Here is an 18,982-nt window from a genome sequence, read left to right on the forward strand (position 1 = left end):
AAAATATTTTGATGAGTGTGTGAGTTGGGATTTCGTGAAGCGAAAAAAGGAAAAAAAAATTCAAAAGGACGTGCATGGAGGAACAAAAACTTTTGAAACGCATTCAAAGAGCAAATGGTGTTTGTGGAGCTTGTAAACTGACTTGGGGTGGACAACATGGAAGACACCACCAGGACATAGTGTTAGTTCTACACTCCAGATGATAACATACCCACCGAGACAGCTCACTGAGCAACAGATGATGTGGCAACTACATGTTATACTGTTTTGCCAACATTTTGCGTTCTTTGGAACACAAAAAACCAAAGTGGAGCAAACTATATATACTTAAAGGAAAGCAGTTTACAATTTAGCAAAGGATTGGATTACACATTGTACTCCAATTCCAACTGATTCCATTTCTTTACATGGTTTCCTCTCACCGTCCAGAATATTGTGTATTGTGTAATCTTCAATGGGAAAAAAAAAGGGTTTCTGTTTGGTACTTGTTTTTCGCAGCTAATACCTACTTTTCAACACATAGATTATGCTACAATCGTATAAGGTCCTTTTCCACGCTTGTGGTGTATATTGGGGACTTCCTGTCCCATTTCAGGCTATTACAAACCCAGATTTAGGTGCAAAATGCGAAACGTACCAAAAATGATGCACCAACGTTTGAACCCACTTAACACGTGGAAAACAAACACAGAATCACACCAATAGAGGCTACGAGAGCCATTGGTACTCCTAAACCCCCCCCCCCCCCCTCCCCCCCAAAAAAATATATATATATATATTTTGGGTGATCCAAGATGGTGAAGCTAAGTCAAAATTTTGGCTCAGAGATAATCACAACTAGGTAACTCCATGAATTGTAGAGAGAAACCCTTTTCACGTAGAATTGAATCATCTCCTTTAAGGACATTAATCTAATTTTAAGGCACTGCTACTGAGAGGAATGGATTTATATAAATCTGTAGATCGTTCACAAAATGACACTTTATCAATAATCCACCTTCAAGGTTGAGTTAAAGAGGTGTAAACACTTGAAACAAGCTTGATGTTTGCATCATTTTACTAACTTTACGTTCCTCAAGATGTATTTTATACTGGAATGAGAAGCTGCATAAAAGGTCACTTCTACCATGCCTTGTGGTCAATTTACGAGATCTATGAATCTCTTCCATGCAATAGTAGTAGATTGCAGTACTTTGACCCCCCATGGATCCAATTTTACGTCCTAACCTACTGTGATGATATCAAAAACAGCCAGCCATATTGGCATTGTATCTGCGCTTCATTTTGAAGCTCAGGATTCCACCAAAATATAAATGATAATTTTTTTGCGGCCGAAATTTTATAATTTACGGATTTAATTTTTGCACCGCTTGCAGATTTCCGATCCAAAAATGAAAGCTATAATTTGCCTCCAAGATATACAAACTGAAATTCCTGATAAGGTATTAAAGTGGGCATCTTTGTTTTTAAACGTTGTGTGTTCCATCCTCCGGTACATTATCAATACAAATATATGTCTACAACGCAGGAGTCACTGGTTACCACGACCCTGGTGCCATCTCAGTCAACAATTTTACCTTCCGATAGTACGTTATCTAGATCCACAACCAAAACCACGGACTCTCGGCCTAAAAAAGTGAATGAATTCAATGACGGCCGGGAAAAGCCACATTACACTTGGGGCCAAAGCTGGAAGGATTGGTTGAAGCAGAGCTGGAGCTCAAACTATGATGATTTGACCATTGAGAGCAGGTTATTGTCTCAGTTGCCGTTTTATCCCGAAAGTGATGGTAAAAGGAGAGCTAGCGTCATTAATACTGATATTGGAAATGGCCAATTTATTCATGAGCTTTATATTGAAAATATCGAGAAAGATGAGACACCAGATATATGCAAAGAGTTTGTTCTAGTGCATGGGTACGCGGCATCCCTTGGCTTGTTCATAGACAATTTTGATCTGTTGAGCTCTATACCGGGTACTAAGATACATGCTATTGATATTCTTGGTTTCGGATTAAGTTCAAGACCAAAGTTTCCAAACTTTCCTTCATCGACTAAGCAAGACGTGTACAAAGTGGAAGACTGGTTCATAGACCCATTGGAAACATGGAGGAAAAAGCGAGGCATTCAAAAATTCGTTCTAATGGGGCATTCTTTTGGAGGGTATTTGAGTTGCGCTTATGCCTTAAAATACAACAAAACAATAACGAATCCAATGACTGGATTTAAATCGAATTTGATTGACAAGCTTGTTCTTATAAGTCCAGTAGGAGTGGAGCGAAATAAGTACTCATTTTTGAATAAGGAAGCAAATCCACGGATATCCGTTGAACAGGAGGTTTTGGCCGACCAAGAGGACATAGTGGAGGGTAAGCCGTTGGAGGAACCTCCAAAAACTCGTACAAGAAAACTTTTTGATTACATGTGGGAGAGAAACTACTCACCTTTCTCAATTATTAGAAATTCAGGTCCAGCTAAGTCCAAGCTTATCTCGAGATGGACAACACATAGATTTGCTCATGTTTACTATCAAAATCAAGAGAGTTTCCAAAACATGCACGATTACATTTATAGAATATTCAATGGAAAAGGATCAGGGGAATACGCGATAACTAGAGTATTGGCAGTTGGTGCATTGCCCAAATTACCATTGATAGACCGATGCCCCAAGAAGTTCGTAGATATGAAATTGCCTACGCTTTGGATGTATGGGGATAAAGATTGGATGAACGACGAAGCTGGACTAGAAATGACAAATGAAATAAACAATTTGTCAATCAATGAATATTCTAAGAAGTTGGCTTCGTTTAAGATTATCAGAAACGCGGGCCATCATCTTTATCTTGACAATCCTCCTGATTTTACAAGAGTGATTTTTAGATTTCTTAATATTAAATAGAATTCATACAATTTTATCTAATTCACTTTTGCAGTACTCTTGTATTTCTTTCAACTTTGCACGCTGCATGTGTTCTATTTTATTGTACTCGTCGTCAACCAGAGCCTGCAAGTCATTTCTCCTGTGAAGCACTTCGAATTCAATTCTTTTTAATTTGTTCACCAAATTAGATGAGAATAATCTCAAGGCATCTTGCATTACGTCAATAGTTCCCTCAGTATCTGATGTCTTATCTGTTGTCGTGGGGAATTCCGTAAACTCGGCATTGATAGGAGTCGAAGTCCGAACAGGTGCTTGGGTATCGAGAATCAACGACGCTTGAGTTTTAACCACTCTACTGATACGCTCCTTTGGGGCAAGAACTATCAGCAGCGATTCACTCTGCCCAAGCTTCGAGCTGTCTGTTGGAACAAACAAATTCGTGGAAGAGCCTGCACCATCCACTTCTTGCAGAGTTAGCCGATATGATGCGTCAAGATGGGCAGGTCTATGTCTGGACACATTTCCATGTTCCCTATCTTCAGATGTCCAAGCTGTGTTTTCTTCGCTCTTTTCCTTTCTATTATTGTTGGCACCAACTTCATTTTCCTCAAGCAAACCTTTGCTGATCTCACCAGTTTGCAATATATTGCTCCCCTGCTTATGCAGTCTATTCAGTACTTGTTTCAGGTTGAAGGTTCCGGTTTTATCAAATGAGGATTCACAATCCAGTGTCAAATCCCATTCGTCTGAAAGCTTCTTTCTCTTGTTAGAAGAATTACTGTTATGACCGACTGTTTGGTAGACACTTTTGCTTCTGCGAGCCTCAAAGCTTTGAAGTCTAGCCTTCTCATCTACGACACTTGTCTTGCTGATGTGTGGTATCTCGCTTTCCAGCACCGTGTTGACAGCCAATTTTCTCTTCTTTTGAAGCGACTTCAAATATTGCACTAGCCAGTTGAAGTGTAACACATCCTTCATTTGCAACTGTATATTCAAGCTCTTTTCATCAGATCCATTGGAAAGCCTAACCGCAAATGACGTAATGAAAGTCTCTGGGGGCATCCTTTTCGATCTAGTTTTTGGACCCATAACACACGAAAGGTTTAGTTTTACAATCAAGTTTGGAAATGTTCTGAACGACTTGAGGCATTTGAGATTGATATGATGACAGAGAAATTCTTGCTCTGATTCAACCCAAACATGTAATAAATATCGATCAATGGGCTGCGCATAGCAATATAAGCTCGCCAATTCGTCAATGTTCGACTCAATCAGGCATTGGATTAAATTTTTGAAATGGGGATTGATGGTTTCAATGTATTTTATGTACGGTGTTGTTAACCCAGGAAGAAAGGCTGTATCCATCTCGAGAGTCACCAACAATTCAATTAGGTTCATCAAGGACGTGAAGTCTCTATTAAGGTACTTCATACGTTCAAATTTTGCCAAGTTTTCTCGTGAATTTAGCACCTCCTTCAATAAAGTGACGGTAAAATCATTTGTAGCTATTTTTGCCAATATTGCCGAGCTCAACCAGTTCCAACAAGGGGTATTACTTAACGAATCTTCAATAAGCTTATGAAGAAGGGCCAAATCGCGAACTTGGGTGTTCACCTTCACAAGAATGGGCCACAATGACTTGATGAGATCACAAAAGTGGTGTCTCATGAACTGGTTCAAGTGCAAATGTATCAAAAAGTAGCTGATCCTTTCTTCATACTCGTCCTCGTAATATATATAATTGCACAAGTCACCAATGCACACCCGTATTGTTTCGAGTTGGCTTGAGATTACTGGAGTACTGACAGTCAAATCATTAAGCGAAGCGTTGATGCCAAAGATTTCCCTTTTGCTCAAGCTTATTGTTCCTGACGAACTCAACTTCTTCTCTGATAACTTGTAATTTAGCCCCTGAAATAATTCAATGAATGTTGCAACACTTTTCATTACGTGAAGGTGGCTGGTGTGTGTGCGTGTGGTATGCCTGTAGAAGGAGAGAGTTTTCGTGTGGCAGGGAATTTTGCAACACAATCAAAAAGCCCCCACAAAAAGATGAAAAGGATCAAGAAACATTTGAAACTTGAGGGAACACTTTGCGCACCACTTCCCTTAATAAAGTGGAAAATCTTGCTTACTTGCTGTAAGCTATAATCTCACTCTTCCCCAAATAGACAAACGGTCTCTTGTAAAGCTGGCGCCCGAGCAAGTGACTATAGTCACGTGTGTGTGTGTGTGTGCCATAAGTTCGAGCAAACCTCTTGACTGACACACCCTGGTTCTTTGGGGCTCATCTAGCAACAAGTTTGGACTTCCAAAAACTTCATACACATTTCACAGTGATAGTCCAAGTTGGTGAATTGTTTTCTGAATGAAGAATTTTTCTATAGCCTGCTATGTCCTCGATAGGTGACATGACTGTATTTGGTAGACTCGTTGTAAGAGCTACAATCTGCAAACCCAATACGGATCATTTATGTGGGGAATGAGTACTAAGTCTTTGGTATACACATAAACTTGCTAAGGGCTATCACAATTAAGAAAAGGACCATATAATTCTGTAGTATAAGCGATGATTAAGGGAAGAAAATGCAGTGCAACAGAATCATGCTACACTAAAAGGAATGACTCTACAATTTTGCCCTATTTTGGTGCAAAATCTTTCAAAATGTGATACTACCGAGAATTTTGTTTTAAAATTCGTACAACAGTTTTTACTACAATACATAGTCGTTTGATCAATTAATTAAAGAATATTCTATAAATTGCGTTAAAGTATCTCTTTCTCTTCACCATCTATGTGATTCATCACCTTCTGCCCATTGCCTCTCACTATATCCCAATTCTCTTTTCACCCTCCTTACTGTCTCAGGATCACCCATGTTCTTTCCAATGTTGTCACTTATTTTTATTGCTGGATACCCATTTGCCTCGCTCAACTTGATGACAATGTTTAATGGTTGCGACTTCTCACCCGTAGATGCATTAACAAAATCATTCGTGAAGAATGTTCCAATTCCAAAAGTACTCAATAAACCAACGTCATCGGCCCTATGTTTATATCTTATACATTTTTCAACGTTCAAAGAATCACTGAAACAAATAGTTTTGGTGTGTGGCTCAACCCCGTTCTTCTTATAATGTTCGGCGATTTTATCAGTGTATAACTCTGGGTCACCAGAATCTTGTCTCACACCCGCATAGTCGTCAATATATGGCTTGGTAAAAACGGTGAGGTAGTTATCAGTGCCAAAAGTGTCAGTTAGCGCGAGTCCAGCATACTTTGGAGTGAATGTGGAAATCCAGTAATCCATGGCCAATTTGTTGGCATGTATATAGTCCTGAGTAATAGAAGCAATACCCATATACCACTCATGCGCAACGGTCCCGATTGGTTGAAGGTTATACTTTTTAGCAAAATACACGTTAGATGTACCACTAACATATTGCGAGTCTAATCGCTCCGCTGTATCCTTGATTGCCTTGATGACAATCTCCTGAGCATGAAATGACCTTCTTCTTCTGGTCCCAAACTCACTGAAATGACATTGGGCCTTATGAAGCTCCTCCACTTTGTGAGTTGCTAGTTCAACTTGATGATCATAGTTCCAATCAGTGTCGACAAATTTGAAATACGCTTCAGAAATTAACGCTAAAATTGGGATCTCGTATAGTATGGTATCGCTCCAGCTTCCTAATATCTCCAAGCCAAACTCACCATCAGTTTCAGTATATTTGATTTGGGATCCAGGGTCAAGTTGAAATGTTTTTAGGTATTCTAAGTAAGCAACTGGGAGTTGAGGTAATGCTTTTCGCAAATATATTATCTCTTCGTCAGAAAATTTAATGTCTCCCAAGTGACAAATTTGTGTCCTTAACCAATTCACAGCTGCAGCATTGAGCTTCAAATTGGGTGTTCTATTAGTATACTTGTACTTTACCGGTGTTTGGGGGAAATGCTTGTGGACAGCAGCATGCATGAAAAGCTTGTAAAGGTCCGTGTCCAACAATGATGAGATAGCAAACTCATCTTTACTATCTTGACTCATTTGTAAAATGTTCGTCCGTGGACAACGCTGTAACCGGCTAATTTTAATTCACCAGAACGAATATGCCAATCCCCCAAATAGAATAAATTAATTTTTTCATTTTTCTCCCAATTCAGTCCATGCGTTTTCAACAGAAAAGATAAGGATCTTTTAGTTTCGAGGTTACAGAACTTTCTTTGCGACCAATGCAAAGGATTCAAGGTAATTGAGAGGTCCAAATGCAATCAGAGTTTACACTTATAGAAAGAGAATCTTTCAATCACCAAATTTTTGAATTTGATGCCATTCAACTCGTCAGTGCTCTCTTCTACACAACTCTTTATTCAAAAATTGGCTCGATAAACTTCTTTGGTAATGAATTCTCTTACATAAGTACTCACTCCCCCATCTCCCCTCGATACAAAACCATGATCTAACTGATCTGTTGGTCTATGTTTGCAAGTACCGGGTTTTGTTTTTAAAGATGGCTCCATATAATTCACTTCATGTGAAAGTAGTGCACATTGAAAATCTTACGAAATATCATTTTCAAAAATTGAGAAGTTAAACGTCAGTGTTTTTAAGAAGAGCCACCACTTCATACACCCTTGAAGTTTGTCCATAAAACACTATACAGCCACCATGTCGTACACCAAGGAACAGGAAGCAGTTGTGTTACGAGTCCTTTCTTATAAGGGCCACCAGTATTATGAAATATTAGAAGTTACCAAGACATCTACTGAATCAGAGATTAAAAAATCTTATAGAAGACTCGCTATCAAATGCCACCCTGATAAGAATCCACACCCTAGATCATCCGAGGCATTTAAAGTGGTTAATAAGTCATGGGAGGTTTTAAGCGATCCTCAAAAGAGACGTATATACGATCAAACGGGGACAGACCCCACATCTAGAATATCAAACGCCAGTGCTGCTAGCCAAGGATTCAGTTCGTTTACAGGTACGCGAGGTTTTGCTAGTGGAGCACGTAGCCCCTTCGATGACGACTTATTCAACATGTTCTTTGGCAACGGTGGAAGTCCTTTCGCATCTGGTCCTACATTCACTTTTGGGGGAAACGGGTTTACATTCCAATCATTTGGAGGCGGCCAGGACCCATTCATGAGACACAGAAGAACTACTAGGAGAACACCTAGGGCTACGCCTAATGCCCGTGCCCAGAATAGAGATGAGTCACAGGGACCACAGTCGTTTTCAGAAGTTGTAAGAAACTTGTTGCCCCTTTTGCTCATATTGATTGTTCCTATTTTATCTGCGTTGTTTTCAAATGATCCAACGTCAGACTATTCATTTACTCCTACTACAGAATTTCATATAGAGAGGAAGACTCCAAAATACGGGATTCCATACTTTGTTAACGATAAGTTTGCCAAGAAGAATGAAAACAAGTCACGAAGGGAGCTTAGAAACTTTGGATCCAAAGTTGAGAATATTTTCATACAAGACAAGAGGGCCAAGTGTTCACGAGAGCAAATTCATAAGGATAATTTGATTGAAGATGCAGTTGGCTGGTTCAGCACAGATATGCGTAAACTAGAACGAGCTCAGAACATGCCAATGCCAAATTGTGATATATTGAGGAGCTTAAACCTTATATAGACGTATACAAGACATAACTTATCATGGACGTGCATTCCACCTTGGCCCAGTATTGTGTCTTTGAAACCTCTAGTTTTTCTAATGCAGGGAATTGAGCTTCCTAATCCTATCTCTGGTTTTTCATGAAAGACAACCATACATTGGTTTCTTCAAATGTAGTCCACTTTATAAATTTGCCAATCCATCATCTTCTTCCGGTTCATCGAAGTAGTGACTAAAAGTGTAGACTGTTCCGAAGATTAATACCCCACCGATTATTGTCAATGCTGCCGCTGTCGTGGTCAATATGTACGAGTGGTGCAAAACAATTGGCAAGTAAAGTCCACTAACTAGCAAGAATGCCGTCAAAAATTGTCCCAGTTCTGCTAATACGTTTGTATTGGGTGTGCTAAAAGGATCGAAACTATTGAGTCTTCTTGTGACAGCCACTGGTAGATATGCCACTGAAAATATAAGTCCGATTACAATGGGAAACCAGTTGCCATATATTCCTGCTAATATGACTAGCAAGAATCCAACGGATAATATAACTGAAAGCCCAATTATCCGATTTAGTGGGTTTGTTTTGTAGTCTGTTGAGTAATCCATTATGGGTGTATACTAGTCATTGACTACAAACTGTGGGCAATTTGTTGAACTTCTGGTTTGTTATTTTTTCTGAGGGCTATAATTAACGCTGGCTTCACACTGATATAACCTTACCATACTGCCACTGGAAGTTAAAAAGACATGGCTCAGTCAAAGCGTGAAGAAACCAAAGGATCCAAAACGAAAGGGCGTGATATTGCCAACACCATACCTCCCCCACCAGGTTTCGATTCTAAACCACTCGAACATACAAAGCAAGCTACAAAAAGGGACCACAAGGCAGACTTGAATGAATTAAAGTCAAAGAAGATATACGAGCTGGCAATCGGTCCGGCCAAGTCCATTCCAATGAATGCATTTATGAGTTACATGACAGGAAATTCACTACAAATCATTCCAGTTACAATGACAATGATGTTGCTCTGGAACCCCATCAAAGCAATCTTCAATGATCTCAATCCAACGTTTCTGAAATTAAAAACAGAAGACAACCTGCTGCTTATCTTTTTTGCCAAATTGGGGTTTATATTCTTTCAGTTGATGAACATGTCTATTGGTATCTACAAATTATACACAATGGGTCTCATACCACATCTGGAAGCAGATTGGCTAGCATGGTTAGAGGCGGTACCTAGTTTGGATGTATTACATAGTTGAGTGACGCATATAAATTATAAGCTAATTTGATGTCTTGTCGTAAATCTGCTGCAAATTGAATTTGCTATATTTCCTGTAATTCTCCACCACACTCATTCCTATATTATTTTTGTAGCACTCAACAATGATTAGCTTGTCATAGTCTTTCAAGTCCACTGTATGTCCGTGGTCACGTCCTACAGTTTCGGCCACTGCTTTGATGATTGCCTCGGATGTGAGTGTGTCAAAGTTCTTTTTTGAAACTTGAATGGCAAACTTTACTGGCCCTTGATCCTGTTCATGAAAATGCTTCTTCAAAACACGTCTGGATAAGTCTTTTAAATGTTCCTCTGGATTTCCAGTTGCGCTACATGAATCGCTTATTGGTGTGAGTTTCTGAGTGTTCCTAGTAGTCTTGACGCCCGAGTCATAGCACTCCTGCACATATCTTTGAACAAGTACCACTGGGTCTACCGGCTTTCTTGTTTTTATAAATACGACACACTCAATATCAATATCAATCGGTTGCAAATAGCTAGCTTTGGGATTTTCGTCAGCTTCTTTTATTTCTGAAAGCTCTTGTTTAATCTTTTCCTCAATTGATAAAGAATTTGTTTCCTTCCCGCCCTCTTTATCGTCATCTTTAGCTTCATCGAGATCGAAGTATTCGGAGATCTTTTCTGAGAGCACAGTCATTAGCTCTTGGCGACATTGCTTTTCCTTCCTTCGAGGACACGTGGCATATATTCCGGCAGTATTTGGATCTAGTAGCTTTGCCCCACTCTTGAATTTCTTTCCGTTACCCTTGGAATAATGCTCACTCTTTCTCTTGCTCATTGTCTTGGGAAATTTGGTGATATTTCCTGGATCATCATCTTTTGAAAAATGGAAAAGTTTTAATGAAACACAAAGTTCAATAATCAACAAACAAACTTGTCATTAGTACAATCCTATCCACAACGGATAGAGACGCCATTGGCCTAGAGCAGAGACTACCCAACTGCTGACTTTATAAAAAAATAGAAGTTTTCGGTTACATCACCTCACTATATGCTTGTCACCACCCCATTCATTTTCAATAATGCTGACATTACCTTTGGATCTTGTACTACACATCGTTGATGTGGGTGATTTGAACATAAATGATGTATTCAATCTTTACAATGTCAACAAGTTGTTTAGGCAGAAGCTACTGCACCCATATTTTTGGAACGTGCTTTACAAGAGAGTGTTGGGAACGATATATTCACAGTTGGACATAGAAAATGACCCCCAAGATTATTATACCGCATGTCGTACCATTTACAAATGCCACCTCGAATTGGAGCACTCTATGGAACAGCTTCATGAACTGTGTTTTTCCTCGCATCTTGAGAGTACCAGCGGGGGACCGCTGATGAATTTGCCTTGGACGAGCAAACAATACAAACGATACTGTTTGGATACCAACTATCTACCCACACTACTAAGAATGCTGAAACTGGAAAACATGGATATTCAAATAAAATCGAAAAAAGCTCAAGCACGTTTTGACTTTTTGAAGGCTTCAGTTTTGGAACATTTGCTATCAAACCAAATGTACAATATTGGCCTAAAAAATATAAGGCGCATTAATTCTCAAGAGTTGTCACCAACATCAGTTGAAAATATGCTATTCAATTTGAGCCTCCTTGAAAGCAAAAGCTATCGCCATTTTCACCACCGCAGGCGATTTTTTAAAAAAAAGCTAAAGCTCCTCGACAAGTATTTGAAAGCATACGTTGTTCAAACATACAGCACTTTGCACAATGACGTTGCCAAGCGTCAGTTCTATTTGCAGTACATTAATCAAGGCTTGCATCTTTTATTAACAAAAATGGAGCCACGAGTTAGTCGAGAGAACTCCGCGATAATTGAAAACTTTGATGTTTCAAAATTATACAGTGGTAAATGTAAGGCTCATCCCTATCTTTTGTTTGCAGTTGCAACTAAAATTGTATACGAAGGATGGACCCACTTTGGCCTCAAGGCGCCCAGCTCAGTTGAATCTCCTATTTGCACTCCATGGTGCGTAATTCACCAAGATGTTTATTTCGATTATGTTAACCTGAAATTAACGATTCACAAACACGAATTTGGTTTACACGATTCGCTCAATACCCATCAACTGATGACATACTTGTTCCAATTATTTGACCTTTTTCGCGAGGTTAACGGGTTGAAAACAACGGACTTTGCTAGTACCATGTCCATACGAGGTTTTGAAAATTGCTGCACAGATGTGAACTTCATAACAAAAATAAAATTTCCACATCAAAGTTGGAGTACTAAATTCAAGTTTGACGAATTTGTGGAACATCTCAGAGAAGAAGATGCACTACTCCATGAAGTAGTTCTTGAGCACGCAATTGGGGTTCCAAATATCAAAAACAATGTCAACAACACGCTGCTGTATTTACGAGGGCATGTCATAAGAAAGAGACATAACAAAGCCGCAGTGATGCTTAGTGCCGATGAGCCGTTTTGCAAAGTTCTTACAGTATCGGGAACAATTGAAACCATAAGATCCGGCTTTGTTCGTATGTGGCTGTTTGAAAGTATACTGGAAGTTAATGCATTTATTCACATGGTAGGATTGAATTCATTGTTCAGTGTCGGGTTTCGGTTTGTCGACATAAATTTAGACGAAGGGTATATAGTCTTTGGGTCAAACCTAAATGATACTGATTTATAGATTGTGTAACAGCTGCGCTTTGATTGTGTACCCCCAAATCTAATTTGAACTATTTTGGTAGCGTTCCAATTTTATATTTGCGATGGAGTACCTATGACGTTATCACATCGAAGCTCGAATAAAAAAACGGTACAAATACCCTCAATTAGATTCGTTCCGATCATTGCCATTCTTTGCAATCCGTCAATCATAAAAAGCTAAACTATTCACTGAGACATGCTACATACTGTCAAGAAATTAACATTTCATTCATTGAAAAGAATTCAGCCTAATCTCCACATTACAAGATTCAAACACGTCTTGGGTATAGATTTGGGTACGACAAATTCTGCAGTGGCCTACGTGGGCTCGGATAAAGAGCCCCACATTATTGAAAATGAGGAAGGAAAAAGGACGACACCATCCATTGTGGCATTTGATGACCAAAAAACTTTGGTAGGGATACCCGCAAAAAGGCAAGCCATAATAAACCCCCAGAACACCTTTTTCGCAACTAAGAGGTTGATTGGTAGAAAATTTGAAGACAGTGAAGTACAGAGGGATATCAGAAATGTACCTTATGCAATAGTACCAAACAAGCAGGGAGATGCAGTGCTAAGGACTTCCACCGGTCGTGAAATAAGTCCTTCTGAGATAGGAGGTTTAATTCTACAAAAGATGCAGCAGATTTCAGAAAAGCAATTGGGTGAATCCAACATCAACCAAGCGGTTGTTACTGTACCAGCTTATTTCAATGATAGTCAAAGACAGGCTACTAAAAACTCAGGTAAGACAGTGGGGTTGGACGTGCTTCGTGTCATAAATGAACCTACTGCGGCAGCACTTGCCTACGGCTGTGACAAATCAAGGAGAGAGGGAATTGTTGCTGTTTTCGATTTTGGGGGCGGGACTTTTGACATTTCTATTTTGGATATCGAGGATGGCGTTTTTGAAGTCCGGGCAACAAATGGAAATACGCACTTGGGTGGTGAGGATGTTGATATCATTTTGTTGAAACGTATCATCGAAAGCTTTAAAGAAAAGTATGGAATTGATTTGTCTAAAAACGAGCTTGCTGTGCAGAGAATACGAGAGGTTGCGGAAGATGCTAAAATTGAGTTGTCGAAAGTAAAGGAAACTGAAATTAACATTCCATTTATCTATGAGGACAAACACATCAGATTCAAATTAACGGAGGATGAACTTGATGAGATGTCGATGCCCATAATAGATCAGGTAATTGAGCCTGTCAAGAGGTGTGTGAGAGATGCAGAACTTAAATTCAAAGATATTGATGAAATCCTTCTAGTTGGAGGCATGACTAGAATGCCCAAGATTAGGAAGGTTGTGGAAGAGCTTTTTGGTAAAAAGCCCAGTACTGCGGTTAATCCCGACGAAGCCGTAGCTCTTGGTGCCGCAATTCAAGGTGCCGTACTTTCTGGTCAAGTTAAGAATGTGGTGTTACTCGATGTCACGCCATTGTCGTTGGGAATCGAGACATATGGCGGAATTTTTAGTCCTTTGATACCAAGAAACTCGGCAGTTCCCATAAAAAAGGAGCAGATGTTCTCTACTGCAGTAGATGGACAAACTGGTGTTGAATTGCGCGTTTACCAAGGTGAGCGAATGCTTGTAAAGGACAACAAGTTGATCGGTCAATTTAAGCTCTCAAATATACCCCAAGGACCTAAAGGTACGCCACAGATTTCCGTTCAGTTTGAGATTGACGCTGATGGTATTATCAATGTCAGTGCATCAGATAAAACACCCTATCCGAAAGACTCACCTCACTATGGGAAACAAAATACTGTGTCAATACAAGTTACCGAAGTGGGATTGACTGATGCAGAAGTGGAGAAAATGATTCAGGAGAGTAACAGGAATAAAGAAGCAGACGAAGAGATGAAAAAATACTACGAGCATGCATCAAGAGCAGAGATACTATGCACAGACACGGAAGTTGCTTTAATTCAGTTTGGTGAAATGATGGAGAACCCAGAAAAGGAGAGTATCCAGAGTTATATTGACCAAATTAAAGAATGCATCAATGATATAAGAAGTAACAGGAAGCTACACGATCCTAAATTCCTCAATGACAAACTCAATGAAATGCAGAAGGAATGCATGGAAGCAATCAAAAAAGTCGCCATCAAACAACAAGAGCAAGAAAGTAAATAGATTATAGAGTAAGGTAAATAGTATATTATTTTAGTTACTCATCTGTATCCATTCTGTCACCCTGTGTAGATTCTTCTCCACCTTGAGTAGCTTCATCTGCAGCATTTTCACCTTCTTCTTCTTCGTTTCTGCTCTCATCATCACCCTCAGTTTTATTTCTATCGTTTGTTACTGAATCTAGCTTGTCTAGCCATTGCTGAACATCCTCATCATCATATGAAGTGTAAGGCTGTTCTTTACCAACCACGGCGACACTCGTGTTTTTAAACGTTAATTCTACATCTTGACTTAAAGTGTCTCTCAAGGCATATAACCCATGTACAATTAGCTTCTCGATAGAGTCAGATTCCCTTATATCATCCAAGTTTCTTTCCAAATATGTACGAGCAGCTTGCGATCTAGCACCAATGGCAGCCCCGAAATATTCGAGGACGGAACCTGATGGTTGAAATTCTAATAAATGTGCACCAGTCTCGTCGTATCCAGCAATTAACAATCCCACCCCATATGGTCTAGAGCCGTAGCTTTGAGTATTTTCTTGAGCTTTATCGGCAATTGTCAATGCTGCCTTCTGTGTTTGAATCGGGCGATTGAAAATCATTTTACACTGCATTGCTTGCTTCCTCAAGAAATTGGACAACACTCGAGCATCGGGAGCCAAACCAGCCAATGCAACCCCCATATGGTCGTCTATTTTGATAATTTTCTTTTGGTACGAACCCAATTCCTCGGCATTTCTTTTCAAAGCCACAAGGACAACATAGTCTTTAGATGTTAAGCCAACAGCTGCACTTCCTTGCTTAATTGCTTCCAATGCATACTCAACCTGGAATAAACGACCAGTAGGTGAGTATGTTACAGAATCGTTATCGTAGTTGTTTCTGAACATTTGGTTGACTTGGATGCTGTTGCAGATGTTTGATAGAATGGTTTTCGCCACTACAAAAAAATTGGGTCAAATTTCAACACGACATGAGCTACCAAATTATGGAGCACCACCAAATCATGCGTTCTGGGTTAGGTTTACGTCTGTTTGTAAACTATTGATATACTCCAAGCATGAAGTCTTAGTCACAAAAGTCAGAGTGGCAAGAGAACGTCAATCGAGTTTGATACGCAAAGATAACGCCTACGATACAGAAAGGGTCGGTCTTAGGTGAAAGGTTATTAGTGGTCTTGTACGACCACACACTTTTGTAAGCTCTATTTTAGAATGTTACAGCTTCATAGAACTCGAATAGCATAACATTTCAAATGTAATAGGGCTTAGTAGTGTGGTAATTATTGCTCCGAAAAGAATAAACAACTAGAATTTTCGTCGCTACTACCTAAGCATTAAGGGGGAGTGGATATAAAAAGGACAACAACAGAAAAAACTACTCGTATCTCACCACCACTTTTGAATTCAGTATACATATTACAACTATACATTACAACAATGGTATCAGCAGAATTTGAAGAAAAAGTATGTTTAGGATCACATCAGCAAACCCAGATTGGATCAATTGTCCTGCAAGTATCAATTATACAATACTAACGCTTTTCTCTAGGCAAACACCGTGTCCAATTTGGCCAAAAGACCTAATGATGATGAATTGTTGAAGCTCTACGGTCTCTACAAACAAGCTACTGTTGGTGACAACACTACAGACAAGCCAGGTACCTTTGATTTCAAAGGCAAGTACAAATGGCAAAGTTGGAAAGACTTGGAAGGAACACCACAAGAAGAGGCAGAAAAGAAGTACATTGAATACGCAGTGGAATTGATCAACAAGTACAACAATTAAGGTTTTACTGATCAGCAGATTAACTTAGTTAATGAATTAGTTTTTGTTTATTAAATTCGCTTTGGTTTATTTCTAACTCTATTAAAATCGGTCTTTTTTGCCTCCTCTCTCATAACCGCATCAATTCATCACGGACTAGTTCATAACACCCCAAAAATATCGCTCCACCGCAACTGATCCAGCACGTTCTTGGCACCACACCTTTCCAAAAACTGGACCAACCTTCTTCTCGGATCAACTGCGAGATCATGTGTCCAAATTTAACTTTGTCTGAACTCAACATAATTCTTGTCTTGATTACGTCCAATGGTGTGGTGAGCGCCGCAGCAACCCCTCCAGCCACCATCCCACAAACGGCTCCTTTCAATCCCATGGACACAGGTTTCAAATCGGTGTCACTGCTGGTTGACCATGTTTTGGACTTTAACCATTCATAAAGGGGGAATTGAATGATTGTGAACGGAATCTCTCTCATTATTGTACTGTTCCAGCCACGATATAATCCTCTAATTACTCCCTTCTGTTGATTGTTGTTCATTAAAATATGTTTGAAGTTGGACCAACTCGAGGTCAAGCCCATGTGACTAGCTTGTGTTCGTTGTTTGATAACTTCTGCTGGTACTCGTACTATGCAAGCCATGATTTCTCCTACCGATGCAGCAATCATATGACGATAGCTTGGCGAGGAGACGTGAGGTTGCAACTTTCGTTTTATTGTATCGTATGTGACAAAGAAAAGCGATGCCGATGGAGCTGATGCAATTACACACGATCCAAGTCCCCGATAAATACCTTTATAGCCTCCATTACGAAAAAATCCACCTTTTGCTTGTAATCTGGTTTTTATAGTGTCGATTGGAAAGAATGCGACATCGGTGGCAGTTCCAGCACAGGCACCGCTCTAGTTACATAGGTTAGTATTTGAATTTTGGAAGCATTGACACAAGATCCTGTTTTTCAATAGCGAACATACTACTAGTGATACAAAGAAAGTTGGTTCGGGACCTTGCATATGTTAAAAGGGTAAGTGTAAAAAGGATTTTTCACTGGTGAGACTCGGAGATTGTATATGATGATATTTTTCAATTAAAATAATTTTGCTTTGATATGTAGACTGACAACATGAATAAATTGATGCACAGAAATTCATCCATTTGAGTTGTAGAGATGAATGGACATTGGCACCAGTTGTGATGGTGATATACCGAGATGGTTCTCTCTATGCATTGCAGCATTGCGTGTTTGAGCGAATATCACAAAACAATTTAGTTGACTTACATCTTCAAAATGAGGTTTATCATGTTGGTCAACGCTGACCGAATTTTAGGACGAAGACACCTTGAAAATGAGCCTGATCTTAACTCCCCAGATATTGTCCTCTGGGGCATTCACATATTCAAATGGGTGTGGTAGCGTTGTGGTTAGCTATTGTCTTTTTTTTTTTTGAACACTCACACACGCACAGACCTACCACTCCTCTCCCTCTTCTCAAAAAAATCACCCTTAAAAGAGACCTACTTTGCCTTTGCTTTTAGCTTTTAAAAGGAACCTGTAATCACAAGCTAAATACCATAATGTTGAAATCGTTACCAAGTTCATTGCGTTCAGTTGCAGCCAAGAGAATTGCCACTCAATCTTCAAGGTTGAGATCAGGCACTATGCTTAAATCATGCCCTAAAGCAATTACTACCATTACAACCAGATCATTCCATCAAACTTCGATTATGTTTAACCAAACCCCCGAGTCAGCCTTGAATGAAGTTGTAAAAGCAGAGAGTAAAATATCTGAAGCAATTCCTAATGAATTGGATCAAGTATACCAAGAGTTTTTAAATACCAGTGGATTTGAAGTTGTCTCTACTCCAGGCACTGCTAGTGTTGAATTGGTGAAGAAAGATGCTGATACGGGAAACATTTTACATGTTTACTTTGACATTGATGAAGTCACCGACATTCCCACCGAAGACTTGGCAGCTTTGGAGTCAGGTGATTTAGAAGAAGAGGCAAACCAATTGGACCAATTGTTGTGTAATGTCAAAATTCTTGTTGAAAACCCATCAAACAATTCAGGTTTGTTTTTGAATTTGTTTTTACAAAACACAGAGTCTTCTTTTATGATTGATTTTGTCAATGTTCAAGAAGATGTAAGATCTTTTATCAAGTCCATCAAGGAGGAAAACGAATTTATCGATAAATTTAAATACCAAGGTCCAAAATTTGCTGAGTTGGATGAAAGCTTACAAACCGAATTTGAAAACTACTTGGTTGCCAAGGGCATTGACAATGAATTGGCCGATTTCATTGTGGCTTTCAGCGATTACAAGGAAGAAGGTGAATACAGAACTTGGCTCAATGCTGTTTCCAAATTTTTAAACTAATGTATCTCACATTGGACATGTATATAAGAGAATAAATTACCGATAATTTGAGAGCGACAATATCTAGTTTGGTTTGTAGACTTGATAGATGAAGTAGCTCCTTCACCATTGATATAATGAAGTATGCTAAACGTGGTTTCATTTTACAATACACAATACAGATCCAAGGTCCTTGTTTCAAATATGTTGAATCGTAA

General features: G+C 39.3%; 13 protein-coding genes across 13 annotated transcripts; 7 read left to right on the forward strand and 6 right to left on the reverse strand. All coding sequences in view use genetic code 12, as the record gives it.

Moving 5' to 3' along the window:
• Nucleotides 1–1,513: 1,513 nt before the first annotated feature.
• CORT_0G02480 (hypothetical protein) lies at nucleotides 1,514–2,899 on the forward strand (the record flags this gene model as incomplete). The annotated part of the gene is made up of 1 exon (XM_003871005.1): nucleotides 1,514–2,899. One exon carries the CDS (start codon nucleotides 1,514–1,516, stop codon nucleotides 2,897–2,899), a length of 1,386 nt encoding a protein of 461 aa, XP_003871054.1.
• Nucleotides 2,900–2,902: 3 nt separating this feature from the next.
• On the reverse strand, nucleotides 2,903–4,828 carry CORT_0G02490 (hypothetical protein; the record flags this gene model as incomplete). The annotated part of the gene is made up of 1 exon (XM_003871006.1): nucleotides 2,903–4,828. The coding sequence occupies one exon, from the start codon at nucleotides 4,826–4,828 to the stop codon at nucleotides 2,903–2,905; it is 1,926 nt and encodes a 641-aa protein (XP_003871055.1).
• An 839-nt stretch (nucleotides 4,829–5,667) lies between these two features.
• CORT_0G02500 (Npt1 nicotinate phosphoribosyltransferase) lies at nucleotides 5,668–6,927 on the reverse strand (the record flags this gene model as incomplete). Its single annotated transcript, XM_003871007.1, has 1 exon — nucleotides 5,668–6,927. The coding sequence occupies one exon, from the start codon at nucleotides 6,925–6,927 to the stop codon at nucleotides 5,668–5,670; it is 1,260 nt and encodes a 419-aa protein (XP_003871056.1).
• Nucleotides 6,928–7,548: 621 nt separating this feature from the next.
• On the forward strand, nucleotides 7,549–8,526 carry CORT_0G02510 (Hlj1 HSP40 co-chaperone; the record flags this gene model as incomplete). The annotated part of the gene is made up of 1 exon (XM_003871008.1): nucleotides 7,549–8,526. The coding sequence occupies one exon, from the start codon at nucleotides 7,549–7,551 to the stop codon at nucleotides 8,524–8,526; it is 978 nt and encodes a 325-aa protein (XP_003871057.1).
• Nucleotides 8,527–8,691: 165 nt separating this feature from the next.
• On the reverse strand, nucleotides 8,692–9,114 carry CORT_0G02520 (hypothetical protein; the record flags this gene model as incomplete). The annotated part of the gene is made up of 1 exon (XM_003871009.1): nucleotides 8,692–9,114. One exon carries the CDS (start codon nucleotides 9,112–9,114, stop codon nucleotides 8,692–8,694), a length of 423 nt encoding a protein of 140 aa, XP_003871058.1.
• A 141-nt stretch (nucleotides 9,115–9,255) lies between these two features.
• CORT_0G02530 (Emc4 protein) lies at nucleotides 9,256–9,771 on the forward strand (the record flags this gene model as incomplete). Its single annotated transcript, XM_003871010.1, has 1 exon — nucleotides 9,256–9,771. The coding sequence occupies one exon, from the start codon at nucleotides 9,256–9,258 to the stop codon at nucleotides 9,769–9,771; it is 516 nt and encodes a 171-aa protein (XP_003871059.1).
• A 21-nt stretch (nucleotides 9,772–9,792) lies between these two features.
• On the reverse strand, nucleotides 9,793–10,587 carry CORT_0G02540 (Tan1 protein; the record flags this gene model as incomplete). The annotated part of the gene is made up of 1 exon (XM_003871011.1): nucleotides 9,793–10,587. One exon carries the CDS (start codon nucleotides 10,585–10,587, stop codon nucleotides 9,793–9,795), a length of 795 nt encoding a protein of 264 aa, XP_003871060.1.
• A 244-nt stretch (nucleotides 10,588–10,831) lies between these two features.
• CORT_0G02550 (hypothetical protein) lies at nucleotides 10,832–12,463 on the forward strand (the record flags this gene model as incomplete). Its single annotated transcript, XM_003871012.1, has 1 exon — nucleotides 10,832–12,463. The coding sequence occupies one exon, from the start codon at nucleotides 10,832–10,834 to the stop codon at nucleotides 12,461–12,463; it is 1,632 nt and encodes a 543-aa protein (XP_003871061.1).
• A 216-nt stretch (nucleotides 12,464–12,679) lies between these two features.
• CORT_0G02560 (hypothetical protein) lies at nucleotides 12,680–14,620 on the forward strand (the record flags this gene model as incomplete). Its single annotated transcript, XM_003871013.1, has 1 exon — nucleotides 12,680–14,620. One exon carries the CDS (start codon nucleotides 12,680–12,682, stop codon nucleotides 14,618–14,620), a length of 1,941 nt encoding a protein of 646 aa, XP_003871062.1.
• Nucleotides 14,621–14,654: 34 nt separating this feature from the next.
• On the reverse strand, nucleotides 14,655–15,509 carry CORT_0G02570 (Pre5 alpha6 subunit of the 20S proteasome; the record flags this gene model as incomplete). The annotated part of the gene is made up of 1 exon (XM_003871014.1): nucleotides 14,655–15,509. The coding sequence occupies one exon, from the start codon at nucleotides 15,507–15,509 to the stop codon at nucleotides 14,655–14,657; it is 855 nt and encodes a 284-aa protein (XP_003871063.1).
• Nucleotides 15,510–16,058: 549 nt separating this feature from the next.
• CORT_0G02580 (Acb1 protein) lies at nucleotides 16,059–16,407 on the forward strand (the record flags this gene model as incomplete). Its single annotated transcript, XM_003871015.1, has 2 exons — nucleotides 16,059–16,085; nucleotides 16,171–16,407. 2 exons carry the CDS (start codon nucleotides 16,059–16,061, stop codon nucleotides 16,405–16,407), a joined length of 264 nt encoding a protein of 87 aa, XP_003871064.1.
• A 109-nt stretch (nucleotides 16,408–16,516) lies between these two features.
• On the reverse strand, nucleotides 16,517–17,419 carry CORT_0G02590 (Pet8 protein; the record flags this gene model as incomplete). Its single annotated transcript, XM_003871016.1, has 2 exons — nucleotides 16,517–17,308; nucleotides 17,381–17,419. 2 exons carry the CDS (start codon nucleotides 17,417–17,419, stop codon nucleotides 16,517–16,519), a joined length of 831 nt encoding a protein of 276 aa, XP_003871065.1.
• Nucleotides 17,420–17,981: 562 nt separating this feature from the next.
• Nucleotides 17,982–18,785, forward strand: CORT_0G02600 (Mam33 mitochondrial acidic matrix protein; the record flags this gene model as incomplete). Its single annotated transcript, XM_003871017.1, has 1 exon — nucleotides 17,982–18,785. The coding sequence occupies one exon, from the start codon at nucleotides 17,982–17,984 to the stop codon at nucleotides 18,783–18,785; it is 804 nt and encodes a 267-aa protein (XP_003871066.1).
• Nucleotides 18,786–18,982: the final 197 nt, after the last annotated feature.

This window comes from Candida orthopsilosis, assembly GCF_000315875.1.
Source record: "Candida orthopsilosis Co 90-125, chromosome 7 draft sequence".
NCBI classification, from domain to species: domain Eukaryota; kingdom Fungi; phylum Ascomycota; class Pichiomycetes; order Serinales; family Debaryomycetaceae; genus Lodderomyces; species Lodderomyces orthopsilosis.